Here is a 15,104-nt window from a genome sequence, read left to right as displayed (position 1 = left end):
TGTCTAGGACTGTGTGATGTATTATTATTATTATTATTATTATTATTATTATTATTATTATTAATATTTCATTATGTCACAGCAAACAAGATAGATATACTGGATTTCGTATCACAAAATCACAAGTCGAACACTTCCCAAGTGTCTAGGACTGTGTGATGTATTATTATTATTATTATTATTATTAATATTTCATTATGTCACAGCAAACAAGATAGATATGCTGGATTTCGTATCACAAAATCACAAGTCGAACACTTCCCAAATGTCTAGGACTGTGTGATGTATTTTCGGATGATGCGTGCAGATCCCAGCAGTGTGGCCTTTTGCAGTTGACAGATCGTGATTTTGTCAATGTCTATTGTTTCCAAATGCCGGCTGAGATCTTTTGGCACGGCACCCAGTGTGCCGATCACCACCGGGACCACCTGTACTGGTTTCTGCCAGAGTCTTTGAAGTTCAATCTTGAGGTCCTGATAGCGGCTGAGTTTTTCCTGTTGTTTTTCGTCAATGCGACTGTCACCTGGGATGGCGACATCAATGATCCAAACCTTTTTCTTTTCCACAACTGTGATGTCTGGTGTGTTGTGTTCCAGAACTTTGTCAGTCTGGATTCGGAAGTCCCACAGTATCTTTGCGTGCTCATTTTCCAATACTTTTGCAGGTTTATGATCCCACCAGTTCTTTGCTGCTGGGAGGTGGGACTTGAGGCATACGTTCCAATGGATCATTTGGGTCACATAGTTGTGCCTCTGTTTGTAGTCTGTCTGCAATTTTCTTACAGCAGCTGAGGATAGGATCCATGGTTTCGTCGGTTTCCTTGCAGAGTCTGCATTTTGGGTCATCAGCTGATTTTTCGATCTTGGCCTGAATGGCCTTTGTCCTGATGTCTTGCTCCTGGGCTGCAAGGATCAGGCCTTCTGTCTCCTTCTTCAGGGTCCCATTCGTGAGCCATAGCCAGGTCTATTATTATTATTATTATTATTATTATTATTATTATTATTATTTATTAGCAAGACATGCACTCTTGACATTGAGCTGCATGTATGCTCATTGAAGCTATTCAGACTTCGTTTAAATGTGTGCTTGCTATTAGCCCCACTTGCACAAAACTTGTCAGTATATACATGCCTGGATGATGGGAGTTATAGTTCACCTTGCATCCGGAGAGCCCTGTGAGTCCTGGCAACAATGGATCGGGACCAAACTCGACACACATAATAACAACAACATACTTTATTTGTATTCTATCTCATTACTGATGATGGATCTGGACCAAACATGGCACACAGACCCAACATGACCAACAGAAAATACTACTGGAGGGGTTTTTCGAGAGTGGGAAATTGATCTTGAATTTAGGGAGTTATAGTTCACCCCACACCCAGAGAGCTCTGTGACTCCTGCTAGCAACGGATCTGGACCAAACTTGGCACACAGATCCGACATAGCCAATGTTAAGTACTGGCGGGGTTTGGAAGGAATTGACCATGGATGTTGGGAGTTATAGTTCATCCATATCCAGAGAGCACAATGAACTCAACCTATGATGAATCTGGATCAAACTTGGCAGGCATACTCAACATGGCCAACTTTGAATACTGGCAGGGTTTGAGGGAAATGGCCCATGATGTTGGGATTTGTAGTTCATTCATAATCAACTCCACCAACAATGGATCTGGACCAAACTTGGCACATGGAACCAACATTAACTAACTACAATGAATCATTATTATGTTTATCCTTACAAAAGATCTAACCTGGGCATCACCTGGAAACTTATTATTATTATTATTATTATTATTATTATTATTATTATTATTATTATTATTATTATTATTATTATTCCACCGCTGCAAGAGAGTCATTATCAAGTAGGCGTTCTCTAAAACAAGCCGGGCCGTCACGTGCCGAAATAGCTCAGTTGGGAGAGCGTTAGACTGAAGATCTAAAGGTCCCTGGTTCGATCCCGGGTTTCGGCAAATAGTTTCTTTTTTTCCCCCTTTTATTTAACCCGGTTTTTTTTGTATTATTTTTGTCAAAACCAAATGTGCTGTGGTCAGGAGCAAAGCGCCGAGCTCCTCACGACAAAAGGAGAATATTTCCCGAAAATCAGTATTTTTCCTAATTTAAAGGTTTCCCCTGACGTTAAGTCCAGTCGTATCCAATACAATATACAGTATATTGTAGTGACTAATCACAGCACACGTGGGACTTGGGTCCACCTGATTTAAACTTCTAGAGCCTAAGTGACTGGAATGTAGAATGACGTAGCTTGGGTAGTGTCAAGTAGGCTATTCTCCGAGCGCTGAACAGCTACTCCTCGTTAGTATAGTGGTAAGTATCCCCGCCTGTCACGCGGGAGACCGGGGTTCGATTCCCCGACGGGGAGGCATCGACTTTTGTCATTCTGAAAAGTATTTTAATTCAACAGTAGACAAAAAATGATATTGCAGTATCGTTTTAAAAGGTGGGAATGGCATTCCTCTTTTGATTAGGTCAGAATCGGAAATTATTTGACTTTTTGTTCTTAAATAGAGGACAAAAAGATATTTCTCTTTCACAATTAGGTTTTCAGGCGTGACTTCCTCCATCCGGGGATGTAGCTCAGTGGTAGAGCGCATGCTTTGCATGTATGAGGCCCCGGGTTCAATCCCCGGCATCTCCATTTTTCCCTTTTGTAATTGGCTGAAATCCCAGTGGGATAAACTTCCAACAGAAGTAGGATTTCAGTTAGCAGATGGTGGAGATTACTTTGCTTCTTCACGTCTCATTGCTTTGTGTTTGCTTTGCTTGCTTTCTAATATTGTTCCAGTGACTACAAAGTAGATGACAATACAGAACGATAGTTGTGACAGATGCTTTTGAACCCCTTTTGTTGGAAGCTGATGATTCTGTTTGGAGGACAATGTGACTCTCGGCCACTGAACACATATCCTATTATCTTGGGCACAGATATAGGATGGGGGACACTTGGCTTGAAAGTGATCTGGGAGTCTCGAGCCGAACATGAGTCAACAGCATGATGCAGCAGCTAAAAAGGCCAATGTGATTCTAGGTTGCATCAATGGAAGTATAATGTCTGGATCCAGGGAAGTCATAGTCACATTCTATGGATCTGAACTGCTATATAGTAAATTTCCCCTGACATTAAGTCTAGTCGTGTCTGACTCTGGGGGTTGGTGCTCATCTCCATTTCTAAGCTTGTTTTATTGTTGATTTACTTGTTATTTATTGTTGTGTTTTTATATTATCTGTTGCCTGGGCTTGGCCCCATGTAAGCCGCCCGGAGTCCCTTCGGGGAGATGGGGCGGGGTATAAAAATAAAACTATTATTTTATTATGACACAGCAAACAAGATAGATATGCTGGATTTCGTTTCACAAAATCCCAAGTCGAACACTTCCCAAGTGTCTAGGACTGTGTGATGTATTTTCGGATGATGTGTGCAGATCCCAGCAGGGTGGCCTTTTATTAAATAATAATAATTATTATTGTATTATTATTATAAGCCAAAGAGCCAGCGTTGTCCATAGACACCTCCAAGGTCATGTGGCCATTGGCATGACTGCATGGAGCACCGTTACCTTCCCGCCGGAGCAGTACCTATCGATCTACTTACATTTGCATGTTTTTGAACAGCTAGGTTGGCAGAAGCTGGGGCTGACAGCAGGAACTCACCCAGCTCCTCAGATTCAAACTGCCAGATTTTCGGTCAGCAAGTTCAGCGGCTCAGTGCTTTAATCCGCTGTGCAACTGGGGGCTCCTAAGCCAATATAATCAGACAGAATCAGACAAGAATTATATAGTGACATAAAATCTCCAGGAAATAATGCCCGGCTGCTCACTGGAAGGAAGGATATTAGAGGCAACGATGAAGTATTTTGGCCACATCATTAAAGACAGGAAAGCTTGGCGAGGGCAGTGATGCTGGGGAAAATGGAAGGAAAAAGGAAGAGGGGTCGGCCAGGGGTGGGATGGATGGTGTCCTTGTGGCAGCCAACAGGGGGCTCTGGCATGGGAGGGTCCATGAGATCACGAAGAGTAGGAACCGACTGAACAAATAAACAACAAAATAAAATCTAAATAAATGTTCACAGTAATTTACAATTGCCTATATGTGGGCAAAACGTCAGAAAAGAATGATTCTGGAACATGGCCACAGAGGCCGGAAAACACACAACAACCCACTGTTTGTTATGATGTTTTTTATTGAATGTTTATGTTTGTAATGTCTGTTTTAACACTGGGCACCACTTTGAATCCCACCCATGGGAGAAAAGCAGAATAATAATAATAATCTGTTGGGGGTACGTTGATGATAATAATAATAATAATAATAATAATCTGTTGGCGGTACTTTGATAGTACAGTAGAGTCTCACTTATCCAACATAAACGGGCCAGCAGAATGTTGGATACGCAAATATGTTGGATAATAAGGAGAGATTAAGGAAAAGCCTATTAAAAATCAAATTAGGTTATGATTTTACAAATGAAGCACCAAAACATCATGTTAGACAACAAATTGGACAGAAAAAGTAGTTCAATACGTAGTAATGCTATGTAGTAATTACTATACAGTAGAGTCTCACTTATCCAAGCCTCGCTTATCCAAGCCTCTGGATAATCCAAGCCATTTTTGTAGTCAATGTTTTCAATATATCATGAGATTTTGGTGCTAAATTCGTAAATACAGTAATTACAACATAACATTACTGCGTATTGAACTGCTTTTTCTGTCAAATTTGTTGTATAAAACGATGCTTTGGTACTTAATTTGTAAAACCATAACCTACTTTGATGTTTAATAGGCTTTTCCTTAATCCCTCCTTATTATCCAAGATATTCGCTTATCCAAGCTTCTGCTGGCCCGTTTAGCTTGGATAAGTGAGACTCTACTGTATTTACGAATTTAGCACCAAAATATCACAATGTATTGAAAACATTGACTGCAAAAATGCGTTGGATAATCCAGAACGTTGGATAAGCGAGTGTTGGATAAGTGAGACTCTACTGTAATCATCATCATCATCATCATCTGTTGGGGGTGCTTTGATTGCATTCTGCCTGGCCGAATGGGGTTGGCCTGGATGGCCCTTGGGGTCTCCTCCCACTCTATGATCCTGTGATTGTCTCTTAATTTAGTGGGCATTTCTAGGAGAGAAATCTCGTCTTGTCTCTCTTTCTAGCCAAACAAGGAGGCCTGAATGCGCCAAGTTGGGCCTTTCTTGACGCAGGAAAAGCCCTCTGTTGCATCAGGCCTTCCCCCCTCAGTCCCTCACAACACACCGACGGGTCCTGCGGCTTTATTTCCCGGCCAGGCCGTCCAGAAAGAGGACGCTTGAGGCCTCCCTTCGCCTTCGCCCTCCGCCCATCGTCACCGCCGCTTGAGACTTCTTCCTCGCAGCTCGGACGGGGAAGAAGGAGGATTGAAACTCGCGCCTTCCTTTCCCTTCCCTGCGCATGCGCGCCATGGGTAAGGAAGTGCGCATGCGCGAGTCCTGCCAGTTGCGGCTCCGTGAGGCGCCGGTTAGGAGGTAGTCGCGCACAGTGAGGCCAGTTGTAAAGCAAGGCTGGTGAGCTCTAGACAGTGAATAGGTTAGAATAGTTATTGTTTTTTTTCTCTCTGCTGCCTCCGAGGAAGTTTTTCTCCTCAATGAAAATTAATTTGTCCGTTAATTTGAAGCGAGGAGAGGCCTCGAATGTTTAGTACTCGAGCTGAGTCACTATCAAGATGGCGACCGCGAAAGGCGGGCGCCAGATGCCATAGCAACGCCCCGCCCTCCAATTGTAACGCGCTGGGGCCTCTTGTTACGTCACGCGCGTGGCCCCTGAAGTAACTGACTACCAGGGAGATAAGCCCTCAGTCTGTCCTTTGCTGCCTCTTTGGTCTGAAGGGAAGCAGAGAGGCTCTCCTTAGTGTAAAGGCTGTTGAGGTGTGTTGTCGAAGGCTTTCATAGCCGGGATCACAGGGTTGTATGTCTTTCGGGCTGTGTGGCCATGTTCCAGAAGCATTCTCTCCTGAGGTTTCGCCCACATCTATGGCAGGCATCCTCAGAGGCTGTGTGGCATGGATAAACTAGGCAAGGAAAGGAAAAAATATATATCTGTGGAGAGTCCACGGTGTGGCAAGAGGCCTTTGTCACTGGGAAGCCAGCATTAATGTTTCAGTTAATCAGATGTGGGCGAAACGTCAGGAGAGAATACTTCTGGAACATGGCCACACAGCCCGAAAGACATACAACAATCCCAAACCCCCATTTGGCCTCCCTAGATTCTCTGTTGCTGGTGGAATCTCAATTGTGTATGTTTTTTCGCCCACAATTGTAGAGAAAATGCAGGTTTTTGTGAAGACCCTGACAGGAAAGACCATCACCCTGGAGGTGGAGCCCAGCGACACCATTGAGAATGTGAAGGCCAAGATCCAGGAGAAAGAAGGCATCCCGCCTGACCAGCAGAGGCTCATCTTTGCCGGGAAGCAGCTGGAAGATGGCCGCACTCTTTCTGACTACAATATCCAGAAGGAGTCCACCTTGCACCTGGTTTTGCGACTGAGGGGTGGCATTTGAAGTTGATCCTTGCCAGCAACCACCCAGAGAAAATGCACTGCACTTGATTTCAATAAAGCTGTTGCATTCCCAATGATTATTGTCTGGTACACAGCACTTTGGGATAAGAACCGCTCGCCACCGTGAAATATGTACACTAGCTTTCACTTTTCGCTACATCATTTTCACCAAACGCTAAGGCAGTGTTGGGTTGTAACTCTGCCACACAAGTTACTCCACTGTCCATGCTCGTTAGGTGGAGTAAGTAAGAGCGATTCCAAGACAAGACACTGGTTCTAACTACTTCCAAGTATGGTAATAGGATTACAAGTGACCCGGTAAAAACTGGGAATCAGACTTGAGCTTCTTAAATGTTAATTCTAAGTGACAGTGCTGGCTCTGCGTTAAGAGAAATGCAAAGTGGGAGATAATCTTTGGAATGTATCTTGAGCATCTTCAGACCGGTGCTGATTCAACAAAGTGGTGAAGCCGCAGCAGTCATCCATCTGGCTTAAAGGGATCAGGTCAGGCTGTCTGCAGTTGTCTTTAGCTCCAAATGTCTGAGCTCCATCTTTCGGTGACGTGCCTTTATTGATGCGAGTCTGATGTGCCGTTGAATCCAATGCACACCTCCATTTTCAAAACCTTTGGCCCAAAATAAATGTGCAGTGCTGCCAAGCACATTTGCACAGCAGGAAAAAGTGCACTCTTTCTGATTTGACCCCCCAAAAAGGTGTCTATTGCAGTGGCTGCCTGCTTAGGAGTCCCTCTTTAGAAACTAAAGTGTTAGAACACCAAAACTTCCAGCAATGGAAAAGAAAACCTTGGGATGTATCTGTGTGGAGAATGAACCCACCTTCTCTGCCAAAGAATGCTGATGCATCACCACACTACAAATCCCGGGATAGCATAGCATTGAGCCATGGCCATTAAACTAGAGCTGAGATCCCTCAGATAGGAGTCCCAGGGGCTCCTGAAGTAGTTTTCCCTTTTGCTTTGGTCCAACACTAAATTTATTATATTACGCGACTCTAATGCATATCCAAATATAGCTTTAAAAGGTGAGCATTGGACTCAGATGGGGTATTCTGTACTTTCCAAAGCCTGTTGAGTTCCCAAAGTCCCACCAACTTCAAGCATGTTTTGGAATGGTGGGAGTTACACTAAACTGGAATTTTCACAGAGTTTAAAAAGTGATATAATGAAGTCTTAATTTATTTTAAGATAGGTTTTCTGGGTGGTGGAAGCTCCTTCTTTGGTGGCTTTTAAACAGGCTGGATAGCCATGTGTAGGAGGTGCTTTGTGCTTTTCTTGCATGGTGGGGTTGGACTACATGGCCCATGTGTTCTATTCCAATGTTACGATTCTATGATACAACCCAGTTCTGGGTTCCCTTAGCCCTGTATCCAGATTACAAGGGAATGAATACAAATCTAATCTCATGCATTTGATATGAAGTGTCCTTGGTAAATAGTGGTCAGTATACAAATTGTTGCAATACACAGTTTGTCTGAAGCACAAGGATTGTTGGCCATTTGTGATGTCACTGGGTTGGCTGTTGCTAAGTGAAGGATTAGGAAGGAGAGGAAGGAAACAGGACAGAGGAAAGGAAGGAGCCACAAAGAGAGTAATGTTACCATGGAGACATTGTGAGATGGGTAAAGTGGCCCTCTGTGATGTCACTGGAAACCTCAATAGTGTTGCCATAGGTCAGAAGCAACTTGAAGGCACACATTTCCTATTTCAACCAACCATCAAACTCTGATTGCTTGGGGTAGAGGGATGTCTGTGTGTGGGGTTTTTTTAATTGTTCTGAATTGTTCTTAAAGACCACAAGCAAAATCTGATTTGGAAATATCAGGTGGAATGTTTGATGGTATCTGAAGCCCCAAAAGCAGTATATCCGTGTCCAGTGATGCAGCAGGTTGTCTTTGCAGTTGTAGGGCAGAAATGCGTTCCTTCAGATTGTTCTGTGAATGAACTATGGATCCACATTTCTACTTTAAGCAAAACACAATCATTTGCATTGTAGACTTGAGAGCCTGAAGTGTCTTTTAATCATTTTTTCATAAGAAGTAGACAAAGAACTACAATTGTCTTCAATGATAAACATAGTAAGCAAGTAGCCCTTGTCTTGGCAGTAAAGCTTGCTTGGACTGATCAATTTCAGGTTGATTCCCTTTCTTCAAAAACACTTTGGGGCAATGTAGGATGCTTTGCTGAATCTCAGCTCTAATATTGTTTGACACTAATCTACAGGTAACACCTTGACATACGTACCGCTGTGTTGTGGAATTAATGGCTTAATCTTGGCATGCTTCTTTTGCAACCCAGCTGCCGCTGGCATGTTCAAGGGTATTTCCATGCCAGCGCATTTCTTGTTAATCGAATTGGCACATTTTAAGCACTTGTGAGAGTTCTATGCAAGGTGGCATGCCACACAAACTATCAAGAAAAGCATCAGAAGCAGAATTAAGTTGGCTACTGAATCTTCTCCCAACTTTGTTTTTATTCATTTAAGGCATTTATCTTGCCCGTCAGCCCACGAGGCGCCCTGAGGAAATGCACAGTGGATACAAACATTTCCAACATTTAGATAAAAATATTTTTGAATGTAAAAAGTAATTGAAAGCCAACAGCCAGAGTAGTTTCAAGGACCAAAGGTCACATGGAGCAAAGGTTTTTTTTTAGCTGCCTGTTGAAAGTTCAGAAAAGAGCCCACCTAACTTCCCTGTGTAGAGTCTCCACATTGGGGCTGCTGGAACCAAGATAGCCCTGCCATGGTATACAGCAGCCAAAAGTCGTGAAGGATTTGGGCATGCAACGCAACAGGGCCTCTGATGGCAAGCTCACATGTTGGCAGGCCCATCTGGGATGAGGCGGTGTTACATGAGAAACTGGTCTTTCACCTAAAGCTTACAACTTAAGCCAGTTCTATGTTGACAAATAACATGGGCCAGATACTATATATAATATGCCTGGTGTCAACCAGGCACAGCCAGGTCCACATAGGAGTCGGTGGTGGATATCCGGACTGCCATAACTTAGGGGAACGCCCTAATCCTGGTGCAGGATTCAGGCTTTCCCCTGAGTTATTTTAACCTGGCCGCATTATGTGCATTTTCTCCAAGTTAATGTGGATCGGCCAGTGTGTGTTTTGTGGCTTCCCCTGGGGCTGATCCACCTGCACGTACATAAATAGCTTAGATGTGCGCTTACAGGAACTTCATTCCATCGAACTTAAAAAAGGCGCTATGAATGCCGGTTAACTGAGAGTCTGCTGTACATGGATCAGTGGTCCTTATAGCCTAATTTTGTTGCTTATTCAACAAAGGGGCTGGAAAACCTTGCCAGTCTTCGTCTCAACCCTGAGTAAGAAAGATTACTGTCTTCATCCCAAAACCCTCCCTGATGTGGGTGTATTTCTACTTTATGTGTGCAGGATCATGCAGTTCTTGCAATCTTTAAACATTGCAGCCAGTCATGTGAATTGCCACTTAACAGCTAATGATGGTAAATACCATGCTAATTCATGTTATAAAAGCAGTCCCCAAACGGTGTTACTTAACAAGGTCAGGGGATAGGGATTGTTATTTGATGATAGTAGCCAAGCCAGATACTGGGCTGTGCCAACTTGTCTGAAGGTCAACGTGAACAAAATATAGCTATCTGATAGGAATATTGGGAAGTATGAGCACATTCAGCTTGTTAAATGTTTTGATGTGTCAATTTAGAACAGTAAAAATACTTTGGCACCTACAGCAGTAGGCATAAGTTTGAATCAGGTCAAAGACTAATCTAGTCCAGCATCTGATAAGTCCACAAGTAGGACATGAGGGCAATCTTCCTTCCCCATTTTTTCTATGTAAACAGCCTTTTTCATGTATGGCACCACTGAATTCAAAGTATATAGCCATTATGACTAAGAGCCATTGATATTCTTATCTTCCAAGGATTTCATAGAATCATAGAATTGTAGAGTTGGAATACACCCCAAAGGTCATTTAGTCCAATCTCCTGCCATGAAGGATTTGACTGCTGAAACATAAAGGTGTTGTGGAATATATTTTTCAGAGTCAAGCCAGGTCATATGGCACACAACTCTTTTCATCAATATCTTGCTATTACCTCTTCTGCTTCAGGCAACCATCTCATTTTGCCTATTTTCAGATCTATTTGTTGTTATTGTGTACCTTCAAATAGTGTCTGATTTATGGCACCCATAAGGCAAACATATTGCAGGGTTTTCCTGGCAAGATTAATTTAGAGGGGCTTTGCTTTTGCCTTCCTCTGAGGCCTCAGTTAATGTGAATTGCCTCATCACAAAGAGTTTTAGGGTGTCCGATAACTATGGCTTGATTGGTACAACGTTTCTTTTCTTGTTGAAGTTAATGATCAAACACAAAGGAAAATTGAGATAGTGATCATTGTTGCACCTTCTTCCCAGAAGTAATAAAACCTTCCTGTGATCTGCCCTATGCATACATAACTTGGGAGTAAGCTCTACTGTGCAGATGTTGGAACATCATATCTGGCTATTGTGAGGCATGACTTAGTATCATCCTAATTGGTGTGATATAACACACTCTAAGTGGGGCTTTTCAAGAATGCATGATATTCTCAGCTGATCCCAACACCTGCAGCCCGATTACTAACTGGGGCTGGCTACAGGGAGCAGGCAACTCCCTTGTTTCAACAGCTCCATTACCTGCAGATCTGTTCCCAGACGCAATTTTACAAACTTGTTTTGAACTGAAAACCCACACAGGGCTGTGGTTATCTGATTGACTAAAACAGCTTACAATTTGCACATATCTGGCGGTAGTCATATATAAGGGCTCCTATGCCTTTAAAAGAAGCAATTTCAGTAGTGTATCAAGGCAGGCTTGCCAAGGGAGAAAATCCAATTTTCTACAAAATGTGAGGAAATGCACATTGCCTTCATCACTTTTCCACCCACATTAGGTTAGATGCACGCTGCATCCAAACAAAGCTGATCCTATACATTATCTGAGACAAACAAGAAGATGCCACCACCCTCCCTTTCCATGCAGAAAGTGAAACACTATCTGGACTAGTAGTGGGAATTATTTGATGTAGTAATAATTATTTGATGTTGTCATTATATTTATTAGTTTATCTACCTAGCATTGCCAGTGTTAAGTGGTAATGCTGTTTATTAGAAAGACTTGTCATTTGGATTGCTGTGACCCAGCACTATCCAAGGGAGCCAAAGAAGACCTTAAGATCATGACGGGAGGGGGAGGGTTAGTAGGGTGTATCTAGATGCTGTTTTTTGTTTTAATATCTTAATGTTAATGGTTTTAAATTGTATTTATATGTTGATTGTTTCTATTGATTTTCTGTTATGTTTTATTTGCTTTGTATAATGAGGCATTGAATTTCTGCCTAAATGTATGTCGTAAGCCGCTCTGAGTCCCCTGCGGTGTGAGAAGAGCGGGATAGAAATGAAGTTAATAATAATAATAATTTTCCAAGCTGTATGGCCTTGTTCCAGAAATGTTCTCTCCTGACGTTTCTCTCACATCTATGGCAGGCATCCTCAGAGGTTGTGAGGTGTTGGAAACTAGGCAAGTGGGGTTTGTATATCTCTGAAACATTCAGGGTGGGAGAAAGAACTCTTGTAAGTGTGATTTATTGTTATAATTGTATTATTTTACTTTGTTTAATAATGTGTATTATGTTGTTATGTAATGTTTGTGTTGCTTTTATGACTGTAAACCGCCCTGAGTCCCATCCGGGAGATAGGGTGGTATATAAATAAAGTTTTATTATTATTATTATTATTATTATTATTATTATTATTATTTTCTGTTTGAGGCAAGTTTGAATGTTGCCACTGGCCAGCTTGATTAGCATGGAATGGCCTTGCAGCTTCAAAGTCTGGCTGCTTCCTGCCTGGGGGAATCCTTTCTTGGGAGGTTTTGCCTCAAACAGACAAGAGTTCTTTCTCCCCCCCCTGGACATTATTCCACGGGTATATAAACCCAGGTATACATATCTTAACTTTTATTATACAGTTTTATGATGGACCTCATCACTAGGATAGTGTCTCCCCATTTTAAATCCTGTTAGGAATGGTGGGAGTTGAAGTCCAAAACACCTGGAGGGCCCAAGTTTGCCCATGCCTGCTTTAAACTGCTCAGCCAGAGAGGTCCTGGACCTCCCTAAACTACAAGCCCCAGAATTCTGCAGGATGAAAAGTGGCCAGACACTCATTGTAGTCTAGTGCAATGAGGGATGGTTGTAAACTAGCCTGCTTTCCGCTAGGTTTTGGCCTCCAGGGGGCGCAGGCGGGCACTGCTTTGGCCCCTCCCCTCCCCTCCCCCCCCAGCTGAGCCTCCGGGAAAGGGGCGGGCGGGCCCGCGAGGGGAGGGCTGCGGGAGGGGGGGCCTGGCGCTCAGCGGCCGTAAATGGGGCCCGGCGAGGCTCCCACGGCTTCGAATGCCGGAGCGGCATCCTGGGCTGGGACTCCTCGGCGGCGTGCGTTGGGCTGGTGGCCATGGGCGGGTGCTGTCCCCCTTTCCGAGCGGCGGTGTGCTTGGCTGTGGCCGGCCTGGCCTGCCTGGCCTGCGGGATCGCCATGATTGTGCTGGTGCCCCGCATCGTCAGGGAGCAGGTGGTCAAGGTAAGGAAGGGAGGGAGGGAGGGAGGGAGAAGACGGGGCTCGGGCGCGCCCTGGAGGCTTCTGGGAGTGGTAGGCGAAGCAGGAGCCACAGGCCAGAGTCCCGGATGAGACCTGAAGGGGAGGAAGGACCCGGATGAGACCCTAACGGGACCTGAAGGGGAGGAAGGACCGAAATGAGACCTGACAGGGAGAAAGACTTGAGTGACACCTGAAGGGGAGGAAGGGCCCGAATGACACTTAGGAAGCCCCTCTGCGCCCTCGGGCTCCGAACTTGGTGGGAAGCCTCCCAGCGTGCCTGTGCCTTCGAAACAAGCCCTTCCCTCCAGGCCTTTGGACTCCTTGCCCGCCTCACGTTGGGCCTCCTTAGCTTTTTTTTTTTTCGTGTCAGGAGCAACCGGAGTTGCTTCTGGAGTGAGAGAATTGGCCGTCTGCAAGGACGTTGCCCAGGGGACTCTGCCCGGATGTTTGGATGTTTTACCATCCTTGTGGGAGGCTTCCTCATGTCCCCGCATGGAGCTGGAGCTAATAGAGGGAGCTCATCCGCAGTCTTCCCCAGGTGGGATTTGAACCTGGCAGCCTTCAGGTCAGCAACCCAACCTTTAAGTCACAAGGCTTTTATCCCCTAGGCCACTGGAGGCTCCTGCCTCTTTAGCTGTCCTTCCAGCCACTCCTGGCATGCCTCGAAAGCAGCGGCCTCTCTCCAGAGCACGCCATTTGATGCACGCTGTCGAGGGAATGTTCCTGGAAACAGGACAACCCGCCCCCACAGGGCCATGGGTCCACACACTTGAAACTCCTTGTCAAACCCTGTTACAGTAGAGTCTCACTTATCCAACATAAACGGGCCAGCAGAACGTTGGATAAGCAAATATCTTGGATAATAAGGAGGGATTAAGGAAAAGCCTATTAAACATCAAATTAGGTTATGATTTTACAAATTAAGCGCCAAAACATCATGTTATACAACAAATTTGACAGAAAAAGCAGTTCAATACGAAATAATGCTATGTAGTAATTACTGTATTTACGAATTTAGCACCAAAATATGATTTATTGAAAACATTGACTACAAAAATGTGTTGGATAATTCAGAACGTTGGATAAGTGAGACTCTACTGTACCTCAATACCAGAAACTTGTCCTCAGCTTGGTCCCTACTTTACTGGACTGAGTAGGCCTTTTCAAGCCAGGACACCTGCAGCTGCTTTATTGTGTGTGTCCACACGTCTACTGAATGCAGTTTGGTACCACTTGAGCTCCCATGGGCCGGTGCTATGGTTTTGTGGGAGTTGGAGTTCTATGACAACTTTCAGGATTCCACAACCTTGGGCCGTGACCGCACAAGTGGTGTCAAGCTGCATTCATTCTACGGTGTAGAGATGCATGCCAAGTGGGTTGTAACCTGCCAGGCCTCATGCTATAACACAGATTACTGGGGATGGACTGGGGATGACTTCTTGGAATTGTCTGGGTTACAGAGCTCCTAAGCTCACACACTGCCTTAGGTTGTGATAGAGGCACTCCGCAGTGAAACCAGATTTAGCTGCTAAGCTGGTTAATTTCTGTCACTGGATCAGAGGGGGATGGCAATGAAGTGTCACTTAGTTCCCGGCATCAGGAACAAAACACCTTGGGCCCTCAGTGAGTGTCTCCCAATATTTGTCCCTGTACTGTGGAGTTCAGAAATGCACTTTGCCTGGATATACACTCAACAATTTGTTCCTAATGACATACTCCATTTGTAGTACTGCTCTTTTTCCAAGGAGCTTTGGCTCATGTCTAAGTAGTGGTCCCTGAACTGCCAGTGAATTTCCAAGAAAGAAACTGTTGTAGCCAATTGACCTAAATATAGATCCAGTCACACAGGGAAAAAACACCTGAAAACTGCTTTATATGGAGCAGCTC

General features: G+C 44.2%; 2 protein-coding genes and 3 non-coding genes across 12 annotated transcripts in view; all 5 read left to right on the top strand.

Annotated features, from left to right (window-relative positions):
- Positions 1-1,909: 1,909 nt before the first annotated feature.
- Positions 1,910-1,982, top strand: trnaf-gaa (transfer RNA phenylalanine (anticodon GAA)). The gene has a single exon. It is a non-coding gene; the product is annotated as a tRNA-Phe (tRNA).
- Positions 1,983-2,320: 338 nt separating this feature from the next.
- On the top strand, positions 2,321-2,392 carry trnad-guc (transfer RNA aspartic acid (anticodon GUC)). Its single transcript has one exon. It is a non-coding gene; the product is annotated as a tRNA-Asp (tRNA).
- Positions 2,393-2,596: 204 nt separating this feature from the next.
- trnaa-ugc (transfer RNA alanine (anticodon UGC)) lies at positions 2,597-2,668 on the top strand. The gene has a single exon. It is a non-coding gene; the product is annotated as a tRNA-Ala (tRNA).
- Positions 2,669-5,257: 2,589 nt separating this feature from the next.
- Positions 5,258-6,647, top strand: LOC100552469 (ubiquitin). 4 transcript variants are annotated; one of them, XM_062958543.1, is made up of 2 exons: positions 5,258-5,578; positions 6,333-6,647. In XM_062958543.1, exon 2 carries the CDS (start codon positions 6,338-6,340, stop codon positions 6,569-6,571), a length of 234 nt encoding a protein of 77 aa, XP_062814613.1. In that variant the 5' UTR covers positions 5,258-5,578; positions 6,333-6,337; the 3' UTR covers positions 6,572-6,647. The 4 variants fall into 4 exon arrangements, with proteins under 4 accessions (XP_062814613.1, XP_062814610.1, XP_062814611.1 ...); XM_062958540.1 differs by having other exon boundaries at positions 5,260-5,478; XM_062958541.1 differs by having other exon boundaries at positions 5,261-5,600.
- Positions 6,648-12,891: 6,244 nt separating this feature from the next.
- Positions 12,892-15,104, top strand: part of scarb1 (scavenger receptor class B member 1) — a 28,707-nt gene continuing 26,494 nt past the window's right edge. For 3 of the 5 annotated variants that reach the window (XM_062958557.1, XM_062958558.1, XM_062958556.1), the window contains exon 1: positions 12,892-13,199. In XM_062958557.1, the coding sequence (XP_062814627.1) occupies positions 13,074-13,199 (126 nt within the window). In that variant the 5' untranslated portion in view covers positions 12,892-13,073. Of the gene's footprint in view, positions 13,200-13,346; positions 13,783-15,104 lie in introns of those variants that run through there. The other 2 variants (XM_016994736.2, XM_062958559.1) reach the window with 2 other exon arrangements.

Source organism: Anolis carolinensis, chromosome X, assembly GCF_035594765.1.
Source record: "Anolis carolinensis isolate JA03-04 chromosome X, rAnoCar3.1.pri, whole genome shotgun sequence".
Classification (NCBI taxonomy): domain Eukaryota; kingdom Metazoa; phylum Chordata; class Lepidosauria; order Squamata; family Dactyloidae; genus Anolis; species Anolis carolinensis.
The sequence above is the reverse complement of the archived record's forward strand: the minus strand, read 5'-3'. Positions and strand labels throughout refer to the sequence as shown.